Here is a 16,063-nt window from a genome sequence, read left to right on the forward strand (position 1 = left end):
ACATGGTAGTTGCAGCAACATGGGAGGGTGCCCCAAGACAATTTCCAGTTCCTGGAGGCTAACCCAATTGGTCCTGTTCAGCCACAAATATGCGTAATGTCAGTTCTAACTTATGGAATATGCGGAAAAGTTTCGATTCCACACCATGTTTGTGCAGATTTTGTAGGTTGAGGTGTAATCAATTTGACCACAATTACCTATAATCCAGCATTTGTTCAGCAATCAAATTCCAGTAACTTGTTTGGGCTATGGATGCCCTACTGAAATTTGAGAGAGATGAAGTATTTACTAGGGCTTCATTTCCTTCACGTTAGAGACCAAGCATTTCCAATCTTATTTACTCATTGTGGTAGCTTTCAATTTACAACTGCAAAAGAACATGAGCTATCCACATCCAATGTAATGTGTGTATCTCAATACAATGCACTGCCTTCCTTATATATATAGTTATTATACAGTTTCCATAAACATGCGGCAGATCTCCATTTCTCTCTCCCGGTACAGGCTGTATTAAACAATTCAACCAAAAAGCTGGTTGGGAACTATACTCTTGCTTTTACACCCCACAAGTTATGGATGGGTATGAGCTGCAGCATACATCAAGAGAACCACCTTCCCGAGTTAGTCTTTTCTGCTTCTGGAGAATCTGTTAACTTACCAAGGATTATGCATTCTCCTACCCAAGGTTCAATTGCTTCCCAGGCTGAGCATACAAACATGATCTTCGGCAATCTCCCATTGCTTCAGTTCTGGCTGGTATCTCTGCCTACTGATGTCACGTTACCACTCTCACCGACCTCACTTTTACAGAGCGGGCATGATGCGTTGATTTTTAACCATTTATCCACACACTCCACATGGAAGACATGGGAGCAGGGTAGCTCCCTTAGTTCATCATTGTCTTCGTATTTGGCCAGACAGATGCAGCAAACCTGAAACCATTACAGTTTATTACTTCAAACAATTCCCACGAATAAAACTTTGGAACCTAGTGTCACTTCACCTTGAAACAGAATAATGTAACTAGATAAACAAAAACTATATATGGGTGACTGATGAAAACGGTCTGGATGCATCAATCAGTAAATCATGAACTTCAGGTATTATCTAAAACCATGTCATTTGTCAAAAGTCATAATGATTAGTGCTTCCTGACGTGAGTTTTACGAATTATAAAACAGGATAAATTCAGCCATCGCTACCTGGAGTTTCCAGTTTTATGTGTGAGAATTTTTTTTACTGTCCACCCAGTTTGATTTTGCTACCTAGTTAAAATCAAATTCCAGCTAATTGGTTCCTACCATAAAATAGAAATCAGAATTCTGTATAAACTTACAGCATCCTCTCCTGAAATCAATCGTTCCTTTTCAGTCCCTGCACCCAGGATCCCACCTTCACATTCTCTTGAATTGTCTTGATCACCGATATTACCATTTTTCTTTGACCTGAACTTGTATATTGGCAGAGCATTAATGCATTCAATGCTGGCTCCTCTAGTTTGAGAAAAATCCTCCCGAAAACCCAGGACAGAAATTATGCAAGGCAAGCAGCAGCAGATTGTAGTGCAGAGTATAAATGGCATGGCATACCCAATGCAGCTAAAAGTAAGGAACACTATACATAACCTACAAGGACATCAAAGACAGTTGAGCCTACAAGTAGAAATACAAGAATTAAACCCCAAGTACTGTTTAATCGTACCTGTACAGTTTAGGAGCATCTGAGGGAGAAGAGTGACCTCCAAAAATCCACACATTGCCCACAACAAACCACACCGCAAAGAAACAATCAAGAGCCATCTTGAAATGGTCCACCAATCCATTGAGTCTGCAAATCAGAAATTAACCAGCTGTTCTAATCAATGAATCATCTATAAATTGTATAAAAACAGAATCTCTTTTTCCATGTCATGTAAAGACATCAATGTGTAGATACTGAAGCATTTATCTGCTATTTACTCATCTTGCTGATTGTTTACAAAGATGTGGAGGACAATAGTACACACCCTCCGCATAACAAATTCTCAAATGAAGATCATTTTTTCCTCTTATTCAAAAGTTACTCAATTTCATGTATGACAACTAGCAAAAACTAATACGAACCTGAAAGCCCTGTAGACAGAAGTCTTGCTAGTTACCACCATTACTCCATGGGAATGTTAGTTATATTTGAGATGTCTTGTAGAAAAAATATATATGTATATAGATTTAACACACGTTGAACTGACAAAATTGAAATTAATGTTGCAATAAAGTAAGTGTCTTCAGAGGATTGTGAATTAAAATGAAAATTTAAACACCAGCATGAGCTCTGGCTTTGCAAAGATGCATTATTTGCTTTTCTTGAGGATTGATGCAATATACTCTTGAAGAGAAAAAAAACAATGATGCAAATTAGAAAAAAATAAAAAAAAAAAAAGAGAAAAGAAGAAAAGTATTATAAGATATTAACAAGCAAAGCAAACAAATTGCTACCGTGTAATTAAGGTTCCTCTAATTTGACTGTTTCTTCGTGTTATTGCAGCATGACGACTTTCCTCATCTCGATTTTGAGAACCTGAGGCATCTGCGTAAGATGTAGATTCAGGAACATTGCTTTGAGGAGAGCCTCCACGTTGCTGTAAGGATTCTTGCTCTGTTCTTTGGTTGCGATTACGAAAACGCCAATATAAAACCGGAAGTGTTGCAACACATCCAGAAGCATAACCCACAACCCATGCAAACAGAGGGGCTTGTGGATTTTCATTTCTTGAGAGTGATAGAACCACAATAGAGGCTATAATCTGTCCCAAAGTCACAGCTAACTCAACTGAAATCCAAAGCCCAGAATTCAATGGACTCCTACGACGACGAACATACCCATCACCTCTCCGTGTGAATGTGGAATTTCTGGAATTTTGTCTATTGGATGACAATGAAGGACGTAGATGAGGGGAGGTTCTTGTGCTCCTTGTTGCATTATCTTCATGTTGAGGTGAGTCCACCCCCGGATGCTGCTCATAATGAGATGAACTTGGTAAAGGATTGTTGTTTCTTGTTATGTCAATGATGTGCTCGTGACCATGAGGGCTTTGTGCTCGCTCCATTAGCAAGGGGTAAAGGTCACCTTGGGCGCTATTTGGTCCCAGAAAGGAAACATCCATCTAAGTCCACCAACCAAATTTGAAGGCACCAAAGCATAGGTCAAAGATACACAAGTTTCCAACCTCGGCTCCACTTTCCCAAATTCCCCTGTCTGATACTTTCAATGTGTCATGCCAACTAAACACTTGACACGAGAAAATAAGTGAAGTGTTTGCTGTTCTGATTAACAACCAAGCTGCCACCAATCCAATATCAAAACCAATTTGAGTCCTTGCTATATGCTTACCTAGATCAGTGAAAGCATGATTACTTAATGGCAATTCTAAGAAGATAAACAAGATTAACCACTCAAAAGATGAGAAAATGATATACATTAAGGTGACTACAATACATAATCATATTTATTAACTAAATTTATAAAGCAAAACGCAAATTATTAATAGATAATATGAGAGAAGCAATTATGTTAATGAGAATCTTTAAGCAGAATACACAGACTCATAAGAATATTTATAAAGAAATTAAACTTATTTTGTCGTAGAAAAAATTTAAAATGCAAAACTTGAAAGCTAATGTCTTCAAGAATGTGTTAGTGTATTTAATTTCCAGCAACAATCTTGGTGAGAAAACAATACAGAACTAGAATCGTCCATAAGAACACGCAACCAAAACGACCCACCAATTACATAAGACAGAATTGTCAAAATTCATTGTACCCAACAGCTAACTCAAGCTTACAAGGAAAACCCACAAATCAGAATACCATAAAATAGCGTATCTACCAAAATAGACCCGAATGCAAAGCTAATATAACATTTTACTAATACTTAAACCCATCGAATCCAATTCAACGACGAAAACTCTGAGAAGTTATCCTCACTTATGAGTCAAAGCAAATTCAAGCAAGAAAATCTCACGAGTCACATAGAACACGAAGCCCTAAAAAAAGAAGATCAGAAGAATCGAAAGATAAATGAAGATAAAAGAAAGCAAAAAAAGAAAAGAAGTGTGTACCAGATTTGAATAGAGCAGGTGATATTCGGAAGAGAATAACAGATAAGCAAGGAAGCCGGGTTGCAAGTAAAGCGTCAAACTCAAAGCTTGCTCTCTTATTATTTTGTATAATTTTCTTGGGAAAAAATATAGAGTCAGCTTTTTTTTTTTTTTGTTCTGAATTTCTTACAAAATACAATACAGAGACTTAATAGATTTTAGTCCGCCGGAGTTGACTAAAAAGGGACCCGGCCTGCTCTTTTCTTGTTTGGTGAACCGTTCGATTGTCGACGATGAAATTTGACGGTTCAGATTGAGTGTTGCTTCCAGTAATTTTCAGGGTAAGTCTTTTGAATCGAATTCTTTCCTTTTCTTTAAATTAAAAAAAAAAAACATATAAAATATTTTAGAAAATTATACATCTATTTTGCTAAGATGTTTAATATTTTTTAAATTTTAATAGTTTCAAGATTTTTCAAAAAATTATTTTTCAATTAATTTCTAAAAGATTTTTAATCAATAACATAACCATTCAGTTTTTTATTTTCTTATATAATAACATATATATATATATATATAAATTTTATACATTCTAAAAATTGGTATATAACTTACTTCCATAATAAGTTATTTTTAAAGGTAACTTAGATTCTAGAAAAAAGAATTCTTTTGGCATTTTCAAAATAAATATTGTTTTGACTATACATATTTTAATTTTCATATACTTCTTTTACTTTCTTCAAGGTTTTAATTTTCTATGGCCATAAATATATCAAAAAAATATGGAAGAAAAAAATTATAAATTATCCGTTTGCTTAAATTACAGATTAAATAATTTAATTATATTAAAAATTTATTTAAACGTTACAACTGAAAAAACTAAAAATTGTAATGTTAGTTCGTTAAACAATTTTATAGATGATTCGTATTAAAGAAGAAGACAATAACCTCTGATAATTTGCATGCATGGTTAATGCGAAATTATTATAGACGATAACAGCGATGAAACTTTAATTATTAGAAGGGTGATTTATTTTTCATATTCAGTTAATAAAAATTTAATTCTTTTATAAAACTATATCACAAAAAAAATAATATTAACTTCATCGAATAAAACATAAAATATTATAAAATAATGAATTATGTTTTTTTTTTTTTTAAGAGTAAGTCTTTTAATTATAACTTGATTCCATAACATCCAAAGCATATAAACTCTAATAGATGTATAAATATCTCATAACCTAAGAAAAAGCATAATTTATAATTTTTAAGTATCATAAGAACCAATCAATCAACTTTGACCAACATTTTCTATGAAACAAATGGTAGATAAAATTAAACAAAATAAAAGATTAGATGGAATAAGCATGGCTTGAGAAGTAACATAAAGTCATTCCAAGCCGTGATAATTCTTTATTCTAAGATGTTAATTCTCATATTAGGTTATATTTTTAAATAAAAAAAAAGGGAGGGAAAGGGGGAGTAACGAGAACGAAAGTAAAAAATTAAATTTTTAAATAAAAAATGTTGATGATATTATTCTACTGATGTTTATTATTTCGTTCGCATATAAAATTATAATAAAAAAAATAAAAATAAAAATAAAAATCTTATTATTACAAGATATTAATATGTTGAACGTGAAGCAATATTTAAAAAAAAAAAAAGAGATGGAAACTAATTATTGAAAAAAAAAATTAAAGGTTTTGGCCCTCTATTTTGATTAAATGTTTAAAGGATAAAGAAAAATATTAAGTATAAGAAATTTAACTTACGTAAAAAAATAATAATAAATAGAAGAATAACTGAGGAGAAATTAGAAACTCAAAATTACAGATTCAATTCGAGCTCAAAGTGGTCGAAATCAAGTTTGATAAGCTTGAACAAATATATAATATGTTAATTTACATATTATAGTATTTATACAAGATTTTAAAGATTATTGTATTTATAATATTACATATATTAACGTACATGAAATATAAAGGGCATGTTCACGAATTTGAAGTTTGAATCAAGTTCTTTAATTGACTGAACTCCTTTCTAAATTCTATTTTGATTTTGATTTTTTTTTAATTCGGATAAATATATATATATATATATATGTGACTTTATATTTTATATTAAAAACAAATAAAAAGTAGTAATAATAGTAATAGTAAAAAATCATCTAACAAATAAAATAGAAAGAAAATAATATTATCTAAATTTTAAAGTATTTCTAAATTATTTTGAAGGAGACTAAAACTTAAAAAACACTAAAATTTTATCAATTCTAACAAAATTTAGAACATAAATTCTATATAATGTCACTTTTTTTCTATCATTTTATGGTTGAACTCAAAATTAATCCAATTATGAATCACGCATAATTCTTCATTGGTTTCGAAATATAACCTTAAAACACCCATGATTTGGAAGGATAAATTAGTTATCCCTTGGTTAAAATAGTTAATACTTCCATTGCTTGTCGTAAGACAACAGACAACAGCAAAGGCGGGATGACGAAGATCGAACCCAATCATCTTCCTTAGTGATGACAGAGAAAACAAAATTCAATCTTACAACGTAAACAACAAGCATTATTGCACTTACTACAACATCCCTTCCCTAATTGCACTAAATCCAGAACCTCTTCAATTATTAACGGTCGCTGCTTGCGAAACCTCCAGTTTTGGAATCTCAAAGTTGTATGGCCACCTTTGCTGCTGGGCATTGCTTGCTTCATCTTCAAATTCATGGGAGCTACCAACAACTCTGGTGTTGTTTCGAGGAAGATGGCCTGTTTTGATTGGCAACTAGAATTTATATCAATCAGAGTTCCCTTTTCTGCTGCACCAGGCGATAAGAGCATGTCTACATCGTCACTTCTCCCGTTGCTTCTTTCAGTTTACAAATGCAACAATCCGAGAAATGAGCACAATAACATTACAGGTAGCGTATAGCAAATCACTGCTTTTTATGTCGTTACAATTATAGGAGTTGAAGAAAATAAGACAGGACAAATTTGCAATCATCTCCCAAGGGCTGTATAAACAATTTAAGAACACAAGTTGGCGAGGCATTCTAAGCAAGGTAATCTCATTTTTTACTGTTACAAAATACCGAATGAATCTGTATTCTTCAGCTAAGGCTGGAACCAGACCCCCTTACACGTGGTTTTCTGCCAAATGAGAAAACATACCTCCCTAAGGCCTTGCATTCCTGTAACTACCCCAAGCATTTGATGGTGTTCAGGATTAGTACTTTAGGCATTGCCATAATGATTTTGAGCAGTATCATGATTTGTCTTCTCACTTCAGCTCTGGTTGGAGCCTCTGGCTAATGATGAAGCCCTACTAACCTCACCAACCTCACCCTTACAAAGGGGACATGATGCATTGATTTTTAACCACTTATCTATACACTCCACATGGAAGACGTGGGAGCAGGTTAGCTCCTTTACCTCATCGTCGTCTGCATATTTTGCCAAGCAAATACAGCAAATCTGCACCCAATCAAGAGGGGGGTTGGGGTGGTAGAGAGTTAGTTTAAGCCATAGCCAAAAATAAAATTGAGGTCCTACTATTTTCTTCAAGTATATGCAGCATTTCAAGTATCACAGTGCTAATTGATATGTGAATTTGGCCAGTAATTTTAATGAGGAAAATTCAGCCGAAGGCACCTAAGACATTTTTGTCCTATAAAGTAATTATCCAAAATTTTTGTCACTGCCAATCTTTCCTTGTAGGACCAAAACAAAAAATTAGCCACCCAGTTCATGATTCTGATACCTGGTCTCAATTAAATCCAAGCTAATTGGTTTCTCATAGAAATACAAGATCATAGTCCACAAAAAACTTACAGCATCTTCTCCTGAAACCCAGCGTTCCTTTTCAGTTCCTGCAGCCAGGATCCCACCTTCACCCTCCCTTGTAATGTCTTGATCATTAATATCACCATTTTTCTTTGACTTAAACTTGTAGATCGGCAATGCATTAATAGATTCAATGGTTGCCCCTCTGGTTTGAGAAAAATCTTCCCGAAAGCCCAGGACAGAAATTATGCAAGGCAAGCAGCAGCAGATTGTAGCACAGAGTATAAATGGCATGGCATATCCAATACAGCTAAATGTAAGGAATACTATACACAGCCTACAAGGAAAACAGAAAAAGAAATTAGATATTTGAACAAGGTAAAATTCCACGGAAAAAACCTCCAAACTACGTTCGTCTATACCTGTACAATTTAGGGGCATCAGAGGGAGAAGAGTGACCTCCAAAAATCCACACATTGCCCACAACAAACCATACTGCAAAGAAACAATCAAGTGCCATCTTGAAATGGTCCACTAATCCATTGAGTCTGCAAATTAGAAACCAACATTCTAGTCAGCAACACACCATCTACAAATTGCATACGAAATTATACTAAAGTTTCTTTTTCTTCCGAGAAAATATCAATATGGACACCAATTAAAATATTGTTACCGGCATACTCATCTTGCCATTGCTTTTATAGTTTTGACGCATCAGAATATTCCTCACTAAACATATTTTCAACAAATCAGACAATATCCTTGTCCATGTTGAAAATTTATTCTAATCGCAACTTATTGGCTTACCGCTCATATATCTAACAAGTATTAGGGAAAAAAAGAAAACCTGAACAAATCCCGGGAAATAGGAAAGACACAATGATAAAGACCCAAGTATTCAATAAATCATCACTTGACAGAACTTAAAAAGAGAAGGCCTTTTTATCCATTTGAAGGGCTGGGGGAAGTTCTTACGTCAAGTTTGTTTTAAATTCCAATTCATGGCATAAGAATAGGAATACAATATAAATAAAACAGAATTTTGATTGAAATAGTATTCTAATTCTAGATAATTTCATGTCCAATTCATTTTTAATGTTTTTATTATTTTTTTTTTGCCCAGTTGGGAATACAAATCCATGATTATGGAATTAAAGATATGAGCAAAGTTCATTCAATTATGTATCAAATTTTGATTAACTATTATATATCAAATAACTAAGTTATAAGAATTTAAAATAGAATAAGTATGAACAAAATGCAAAGGACATCTTGTTGCCTAATTCACTTGGTGGTATCGAGCTGATCCACCTAAATTAATCTACCTACTTATCCTAGCTCGATCTTGAGCACCAGCACAGTTGGTTGCTTCTCTTCTCCCTATCAAGACTATGGATGAGGTTCTCTACCAGGGTTTAATCCCTGTTCCCAACCTCCACTGTAAACGGGATAGCAAAAGATAACACCTTTATCCCAACTCACAATCAGTACATATCTCCATTTTATTTTTAATAAATTCCTTTATCAGTATCAATGATTTTAAAAAGTAAAATGCAAAAAGATAAATTATCTGGGAAGTTAATTGTAGATACAACTGAGATCGTTTGACTTCTATTTCAATCATTCATTCAGGCAACTCCATCAGTAAACATGCAAGCCCCAGCATAGGACCAACAAGACCCTCTAAAAAATCAAGTCTTGATATGGTTCATCCAAACCACTTTTTCCTCCCCAATTTTTTCCATAAATGAAGGGAACTGATGTTTCCAGCTTTACTTCGCAGCTCCATTTCTGCATGTTTATGGATTTTCATCCTCCTCCATAACAAAATATAGTGCAAATATCAGTCCCCTAAACAAGATACACTGAACACTTTCAGCTTCTCTACAGAATCTTATGCTTGTTCATGAGAACCTTAATCCTGAAATGGAATCAAGAACAATTTCAACAAAATACGCACTCTACTTCGTGAAACCTTTTTTCCCTACATATTCTAAGTCAACATAAACCACCTAACATCAATCAACTGCAATTTAAACCGACAGCATTGCCATGATATCACCACTAACTAAAAACTAATCATTTGTCCCCTTGAAGATAAACACAATGTTCCCTCTGAGGGAAAAATGTTACTCATGCACATTGGATAAAAGAAGAGAGTGAAAGAACAGAAAGATTAAGAGATATTAAATGAACAAAGCAACAAAACTTTACCTCGTACTTGGGGTTCCTCTAAGTTGATTGCTCCTCGTTGCGTGATGATTTTCCTCATCTGGAGTTTGAGTAACTGAGATAGCTGTATAAGGTGTAGACTCTGGAAAACTGATTTGAGAAGAACCATGCGACTGTATGGACTCTTCTGTACCCTGGTTGCGGTTACGGAAACGCCAATAAAGAAGGGGAAGAGTTGCAACACAACCAGAAGCATAACCCACAATCCATGTAAAGAGAGGGGCTTGTGGATTTTCATCTCTTGATAGTGACAGAACAACAATTGAGGCTACAATCTGACCCACAGTAACAAGTAATTCAACAGAAATCCAGAGTCCAGAATTCAAAGGGCTCCTACGACGACGACCATATCCATCACCTCTCCTTGTGAATGCAGCATTCCTAGAGCTTAGTCTATTTGAGGAAGATGGAGGTAGACGAGGGGAGGTTCTTCGGCTGCTTGATTCACTGTCTTCGAGTTGAGATAAGTCCACCCCAGGATGCTGCTCATCGCTAGATGAAGTTGATGAAGAATCATCATTTCTTGTTATGACAATAATGTGGTCACGATCATTATGGCTTTGGGCTTGCTCCATTAACAAGAAGTATTGGTCAGCTTGTGCACTATTTGGTCCAAGAAAAGAAACATCCATCTAAGTCCACAGACCAAATGGGGACCAGAGCATAGACTCTTCAAAAGTTTCACCAACTTATGCAGATTTCCTTGGTGTGCTAATCCAGTACTTGTCTGATATGTTCAATATGCTGTTCCAAGCACCTTGCCACTCTTGGCACCATAAAATTTACAATATTATTGGGAGATTATTCTTCTGTTCCACATGCAAGCTATAAGCTGCCGCAAATGTGAAACAGAATTTTTTTCCCATAACCATAGCCGATTGTGGTCCTGGCTATACGCATAACTGGATCAATATTCAGAAAGCATGATTACATCAAGGCAATAATGGTCAAAGCTCAGCTAATCAATACGCCATATGTGACTCCCAAAAATGCATCTAATCTTAATTAAAAATTATTGGCAAGATCAACAAAGAAATGAAAGAAATACATCTTAAATTTTTTTTAGATAACAAGAGAGTGACAGTGAATCTCGACCAGATTGGTTGAGTAGAAAAATCTGGGCTAAGAATTCACATACAATTGCACTATATTTCTCATAGAGAGAAAAAAAAAAAAAGATAAAACCTGAAGAATAAAAAAATCTGCAAAAAGGGGTATTCATGAATGCGCTAAATATATTCCATTCCTAGCAACAATTTGAAAGGCAAACCCATTACCAGTATGTTCATACAAGAACAATAAACTAGCATAAGACTCGCCAATCTTACATGAAAAATATCTATCAAAATTTATTCTACCTAACAACTAACTCGGGCTTACAAGAAAAACCCACAAATGAGAATACTACTAGAACAATACGTATCCTCCAAATTAAAACCTATTTCTCTTAAGCTCATCCAAATCAATCCGATTATCCAAAACAAATATAAGGAAGAAAATCAGACAAATTCATATGTAGAAAGAAAACCCTACACAAGAATAATTAAGAATCAATACATGTAGAAAACAAGAATGAAACAGTACCAGATTTGGACAAAACAGGTGATGCGTAAAATCTTGCAGATAAGCGAGGTGCTCCAGAGGAAGCTTCAACCCTCGCTTTATTTTTCTTTTCTAAAATTCTATCAAGAAATATAGCGTCAGGCTTTGTGCTCCGTTGCACGCGCAAAACAGAGAAAGCGAGAAGGAAGGGAGATTTTCTTTTGAAAAATTAAAAATTAAAAAGTCCTGATAACTCAACTAGGAGACGTTTCTCTTGTATTATGGACCGTCTGATTGAAAAATAGAGAGAGTGGGCCGTCCTCAAAAGTTGATCCGACGGTTCAGCGTCGTTTATTAAATGTAGTATTTATAAACCCGTAATTCTGTTTTTTTATTATTAATTATTATTTTAATTTTCGGTAAACCAATTTAACAAAAGCTTAAATCGACCACTCACTTTTCCAAATTATTTAATTAAGCCCCCAATAATTATTTTTTTGTTCAATCGGGTCCCCAACTATTTTAATTTTGTCCTAATTAATCCTTCAATTAATAATCTAGTTTCTCTTATATCAAAATATGTATATGTAAAGGTTGGGGTAGCATGGACATGTTAATTATTATAATTAAAAGGTATTTTACATAAATGATAATTAAAATCATTAAAAACTTAAAATATTAAAAAGTAATAATAAAAACTTTAATGGTACGTTTGGTTCGTAGTATAAAACGTGAACATATAATAATGTGATAATCATTGTCCGACAAAAAATGTGTATATAATATGTATTATGTCATGTATTGCATATCGGTATTATATACAAAAGATTATATAAAATTTTATCAATTTATTATATAATAATATGCACATTTATATAATTTTAAAATAGATCCAATATACAAAGCAGTATAACGTAATTTAATTTCAATATTTAATATCAATCACGTAATAAGTTATTATCATTATAAATTATATTTCATTAAACGCACCGTTTGCCGCGAGTCAAATCCTTCCCAAATTCCAAAGTGATTGTGGATGGGCCTAAGTGGAAGGACAATGGGCCAAACATTTGGGCCTTCATGGGTTAATTATATTTCACATTATTGAGTATTTAATATATTGATGGTTGGTATTTCTTTTTTTATTTATATAATAATGTATGTTCGATATTAGGTTATGTATTCATATATAATTAATGTGTATATATTTTCTAATTAATCAACAATCAAATCTTTTATGTTCATGTATGAATCTTGGGATATTGATTCAATATTTGTATGATTATAAATGAGTACGAGATGCTAATTTCAATGAGATAATCGGTAAAAATTAATTTTGATTTGATTATATTAAAATATATATATATATATATATATAGTGGGTACACTGTATATACATACATAGATACTCACACCTCGAATATTTTAAAATAATAATTAAACGGAACGTTTTGAGGATTTGATTAAACACGCAGATGATTAAATGATTTGGGAAAGGAAAGAGAACACGCGGGGTTTTGTTGGGTGTGATCGGAGTGGTGTGGGCCCCGCCGGATGCATGTCCATCACTCGGGAAACACATGCTCGGTTGGCGAGAAACATCTCCCAACTAATACAAACCAATTCTTACCAAAATAATACATATATATATATATATATATACATGTATACATTACTTTTAATTTCTTATTATACTATATGTAAATATAATAAGAAAATAATGATTTTAGGTACATTCTTTTTTTTAAGGCTTGAGCAAATTATACACACACTTGTAAGTCTACATGTTAAGAGTTGTTATTCACCCCCATATACATATAGATATATATATATTATGTGAGAGTTATTTTTATACAGAGCTAGCATTTGGCTCCCACCAGTATATATATATATGTGTGTGTGTGTGTGTATATATATATGTATAGAAATGGATTGTGGAGTATATATAGTAGATGTGGAAGATCCTAAATGTGTAAAATGGTCGCGCATGCATATTTATTTTGAAAATCATGTTGACGTAATGTGGGATCATCCACTTTCTCTGGTTGCAAATAGCTACTTATTGAATTTTGAAAAAGAATATATGCAGATCGGAATAATATATATATCTTGATTTATTTTTAATATATAATGGTAATTATTCACTCCCCAATCAATCAAAGTAATTTAAATAAATTATAATAAATATTAAAAATTTAAAAATTAAATTATAGTATATTGCTTGCTCTTTTGAGTAAAAATAAGTAAAACAAAAAATAGGAAAGGAAAAAAATTAAAATAATTTAAAAGTATTATATATATATATATATAATATTTTTAAATTATATATCTGTTGAAATATTAACTAGGTAGGCACCACACTTGCTGGCGTTTAACAGTTAGAATTTGGACAGCTATTCTCAACGCGGTTATGGACTCAGTCAGATGGACCCAGGCTTCCATATTGTCATAAGTTGACTCACTGCAAAATTTGACCTTGGCCTACTTAATTTCTACTATTTGATTTTTATTTATAATTGTAAAGAACTAAGGATATAATAGGGAAGATAGAAAAATAATATACACGGATAAAAGGGTAAAATTTCTATGAGAGTAACTACACCATTTCTATTATAACAAATTCGAATGTAGGGTTAGGGTTTCGATAATTGATTGAAATAGAAAAGATGAGCGAAAGATACATTTGCTCGTATTATTTACTAATCTCACATGTTATTGCAATCTCCAAAGCGCGCTTATAGGATATATGTGCAATTATAATCTATAAATAAATTTGATTTTAGTAAATAAAATATTGAAATCACAAGAAATTTTCTCCTTCAATCTCGCCGAATTTTTTCATAATTTTTTTCTCTCTCTCTTTCAGATCCGAATTATGGAACAAACTCATGACTATAATTATAAATAATTTGTAACTTAAACTATAAAAAGAATCATATAATATATTTTAAAAGAGTATCTAACTAATAAAATGTATTAAATCATTATTATATGTAACACATTACATGCATGCATGCTTGAAACCATATGATGAACGATATGACATGCATGATCATGATGGACATGGCATGGTAATAGTAGAAGTAATGGTACCCTGTTATGCATATCAATTCAAAACCTGAAGGAGAGGCAGATCACGTGGGATGTTCCCCAAAGTCACCAAGTCAGACGGCCAGAATGAAATCTCACCAAATCGAAATAAAGAAACATCGGCCGTCGGATCTGTCCGGTATCAAACTTATAGTGCCAGGTTTTAGTAAGAGTAATCAGGGAGCATAAAGCCCCCACTTTTGCCTCTCATGTGACCGACCGTTTGCTTTACTTGACCTGTCACTGCTCCCACTATGTCTTCCCCCTTCCTCTATATCTATATTATAAAAGTATATAATATACTTATATATATATATATATAAGAAAACTACCTATTAACAATTACCCAACACCCTGAATCACATATACTTATCAAAACTAGATACAAGAAAAAAACACCCAGAAAAGTTTAAAAGGAAGTCGCTTTAGGAAATTTGTTTGTTGCAGAAACCCTAGCTGCTTATTACCTGAAGATGGCGAAAGAACTGGAGATCACGGAGCTAAGGCTGGGTCTCCCTGGAGGAGGCATCACGGACAAGAACGAGAAGAAAAGGGCGTTCTCGGAGATCTCCGATGACCGGAAAAATCCCAGCAGAAACACGAAGAGTCAAGTGGTTGGGTGGCCGCCGGTGTGTACTTACAGGAAAAAGAACAGCTTTAACGGCAAAGACTCCGGCGCCGATTCCTCCAAAATGTACGTGAAAGTTAGCATGGACGGAGCGCCGTTTCTTCGGAAGATTGACTTGGGTTTACATGAAGGTTACCATGATCTTGCCGTCGCGTTGGAGAAGTTGTTCGATTGTTTTGGCGCCATAGGTACGTATGAAATTGTAACCTTAGTTAATTAATTTTTCTCTGACTAATATCTTATAACTGAGTTCATTATAGTTAATGATTAATTAAACCCATTATATATATACATATGTGTGTAATTAATTAAAATGTCTGGCTGCATGCAAAATTATTGGAAACAATATTTGTAATTATTCGAAAAAAAAATTATATATCTTTTGTGGGTGAGTAAATTATTGGTTTATTATATATATATATATAATATACTGCCCCATTTTTCGAAAATCAAACTTCATGATTTTTGTTTTGAAAAAAGCAATTAATGGTTGCAAAAAAGAATTAGGGTTAAGGAAAAGTAAGTTTGGGCTTTCTAAGTATGTAATTAGAAAAGTAAAACATTGAATATAATAAATACAATTTATTAAGTTAACTAAGTTTAATTAATTTAATTTTGGTGTGTTCTTTTAGGAGGAGGGTTGAGGAAGGATGGAGAGATCTGTGAATACGTTCCCATTTATGAAGATAAAGACGGAGA

At 33.2% G+C, this 16,063-nt stretch overlaps 3 protein-coding genes across 5 annotated transcripts in view; 1 reads left to right on the plus strand and 2 right to left on the minus strand.

Moving 5' to 3' along the window:
- Positions 1-310: 310 nt before the first annotated feature.
- Positions 311-4,254, minus strand: LOC110814998 (E3 ubiquitin-protein ligase At1g63170). The gene is made up of 5 exons (XM_022042620.2): positions 4,098-4,254; positions 2,475-3,369; positions 1,702-1,827; positions 1,337-1,625; positions 311-932 (listed from the first exon to the last, which is right to left on the minus strand). The coding sequence occupies exons 2-5, from the start codon at positions 3,140-3,142 to the stop codon at positions 744-746; spliced, it is 1,272 nt and encodes a 423-aa protein (XP_021898312.1). The 5' UTR covers positions 3,143-3,369; positions 4,098-4,254; the 3' UTR covers positions 311-743.
- A 2,235-nt stretch (positions 4,255-6,489) lies between these two features.
- On the minus strand, positions 6,490-11,872 carry LOC148266102 (E3 ubiquitin-protein ligase At1g63170-like). Of its 3 annotated transcripts, none has more exons than XM_088221013.1 (5): positions 11,689-11,872; positions 10,087-10,990; positions 8,295-8,420; positions 7,921-8,209; positions 6,490-7,563 (listed from the first exon to the last, which is right to left on the minus strand). In XM_088221013.1, the coding sequence occupies exons 2-5, from the start codon at positions 10,734-10,736 to the stop codon at positions 7,375-7,377; spliced, it is 1,254 nt and encodes a 417-aa protein (XP_088077139.1). In that variant the 5' UTR covers positions 10,737-10,990; positions 11,689-11,872; the 3' UTR covers positions 6,490-7,374. The 3 variants fall into 3 exon arrangements, with proteins under 3 accessions (XP_088077139.1, XP_088077140.1, XP_088077138.1); XM_088221014.1 differs by having other exon boundaries at positions 10,087-10,994; XM_088221012.1 differs by having other exon boundaries at positions 10,087-11,006.
- Positions 11,873-15,064: 3,192 nt separating this feature from the next.
- The window catches only part of LOC110814990 (auxin-induced protein AUX22-like), a 3,031-nt gene continuing 2,032 nt past the window's right edge, over positions 15,065-16,063 (plus strand). The window contains exons 1-2 of the mRNA XM_088221015.1: positions 15,065-15,552; positions 15,997-16,063. The exon at positions 15,997-16,063 is cut by the window's right edge and continues 30 nt beyond it. Of these exons, the coding sequence (XP_088077141.1) occupies positions 15,210-15,552; positions 15,997-16,063 (410 nt within the window). The 5' untranslated portion in view covers positions 15,065-15,209. The remainder of the gene's footprint in view (positions 15,553-15,996) is intronic.

Source organism: Carica papaya, chromosome 5, assembly GCF_054855325.1.
Source record: "Carica papaya isolate Zhongbai chromosome 5, ASM5485532v1, whole genome shotgun sequence".
Lineage (NCBI taxonomy): Eukaryota > Viridiplantae > Streptophyta > Magnoliopsida > Brassicales > Caricaceae > Carica > Carica papaya.

Excerpts from the sequence above, each read along its gene's own strand:
- LOC110814998 (XM_022042620.2), bottom strand. The coding sequence starts at position 3,142 with ATGGATGTTTCCTTTCTGGGACCAAATAGCGCCCAAGGTGACCTTTAC. Across the intron at positions 1,828-2,474 it reads AGAGGAACCTTAATTACACG|ACTCAATGGATTGGTGGACC; the intron begins GTAGCAATTTGT and ends TCTGATTTGCAG. Across the intron at positions 933-1,336 it reads TGATTTCAGGAGAGGATGCT|GTTTGCTGCATCTGTCTGGC; the intron begins GTAAGTTTATAC and ends TAATGGTTTCAG.
- LOC148266102 (XM_088221013.1), bottom strand. The coding sequence starts at position 10,736 with ATGGATGTTTCTTTTCTTGGACCAAATAGTGCACAAGCTGACCAATAC. Across the intron at positions 8,421-10,086 it reads AGAGGAACCCCAAGTACGAG|ACTCAATGGATTAGTGGACC; the intron begins GTAAAGTTTTGT and ends TCTAATTTGCAG. Across the intron at positions 8,210-8,294 it reads GATGCCCCTAAATTGTACAG|GCTGTGTATAGTATTCCTTA; the intron begins GTATAGACGAAC and ends TTTTCCTTGTAG.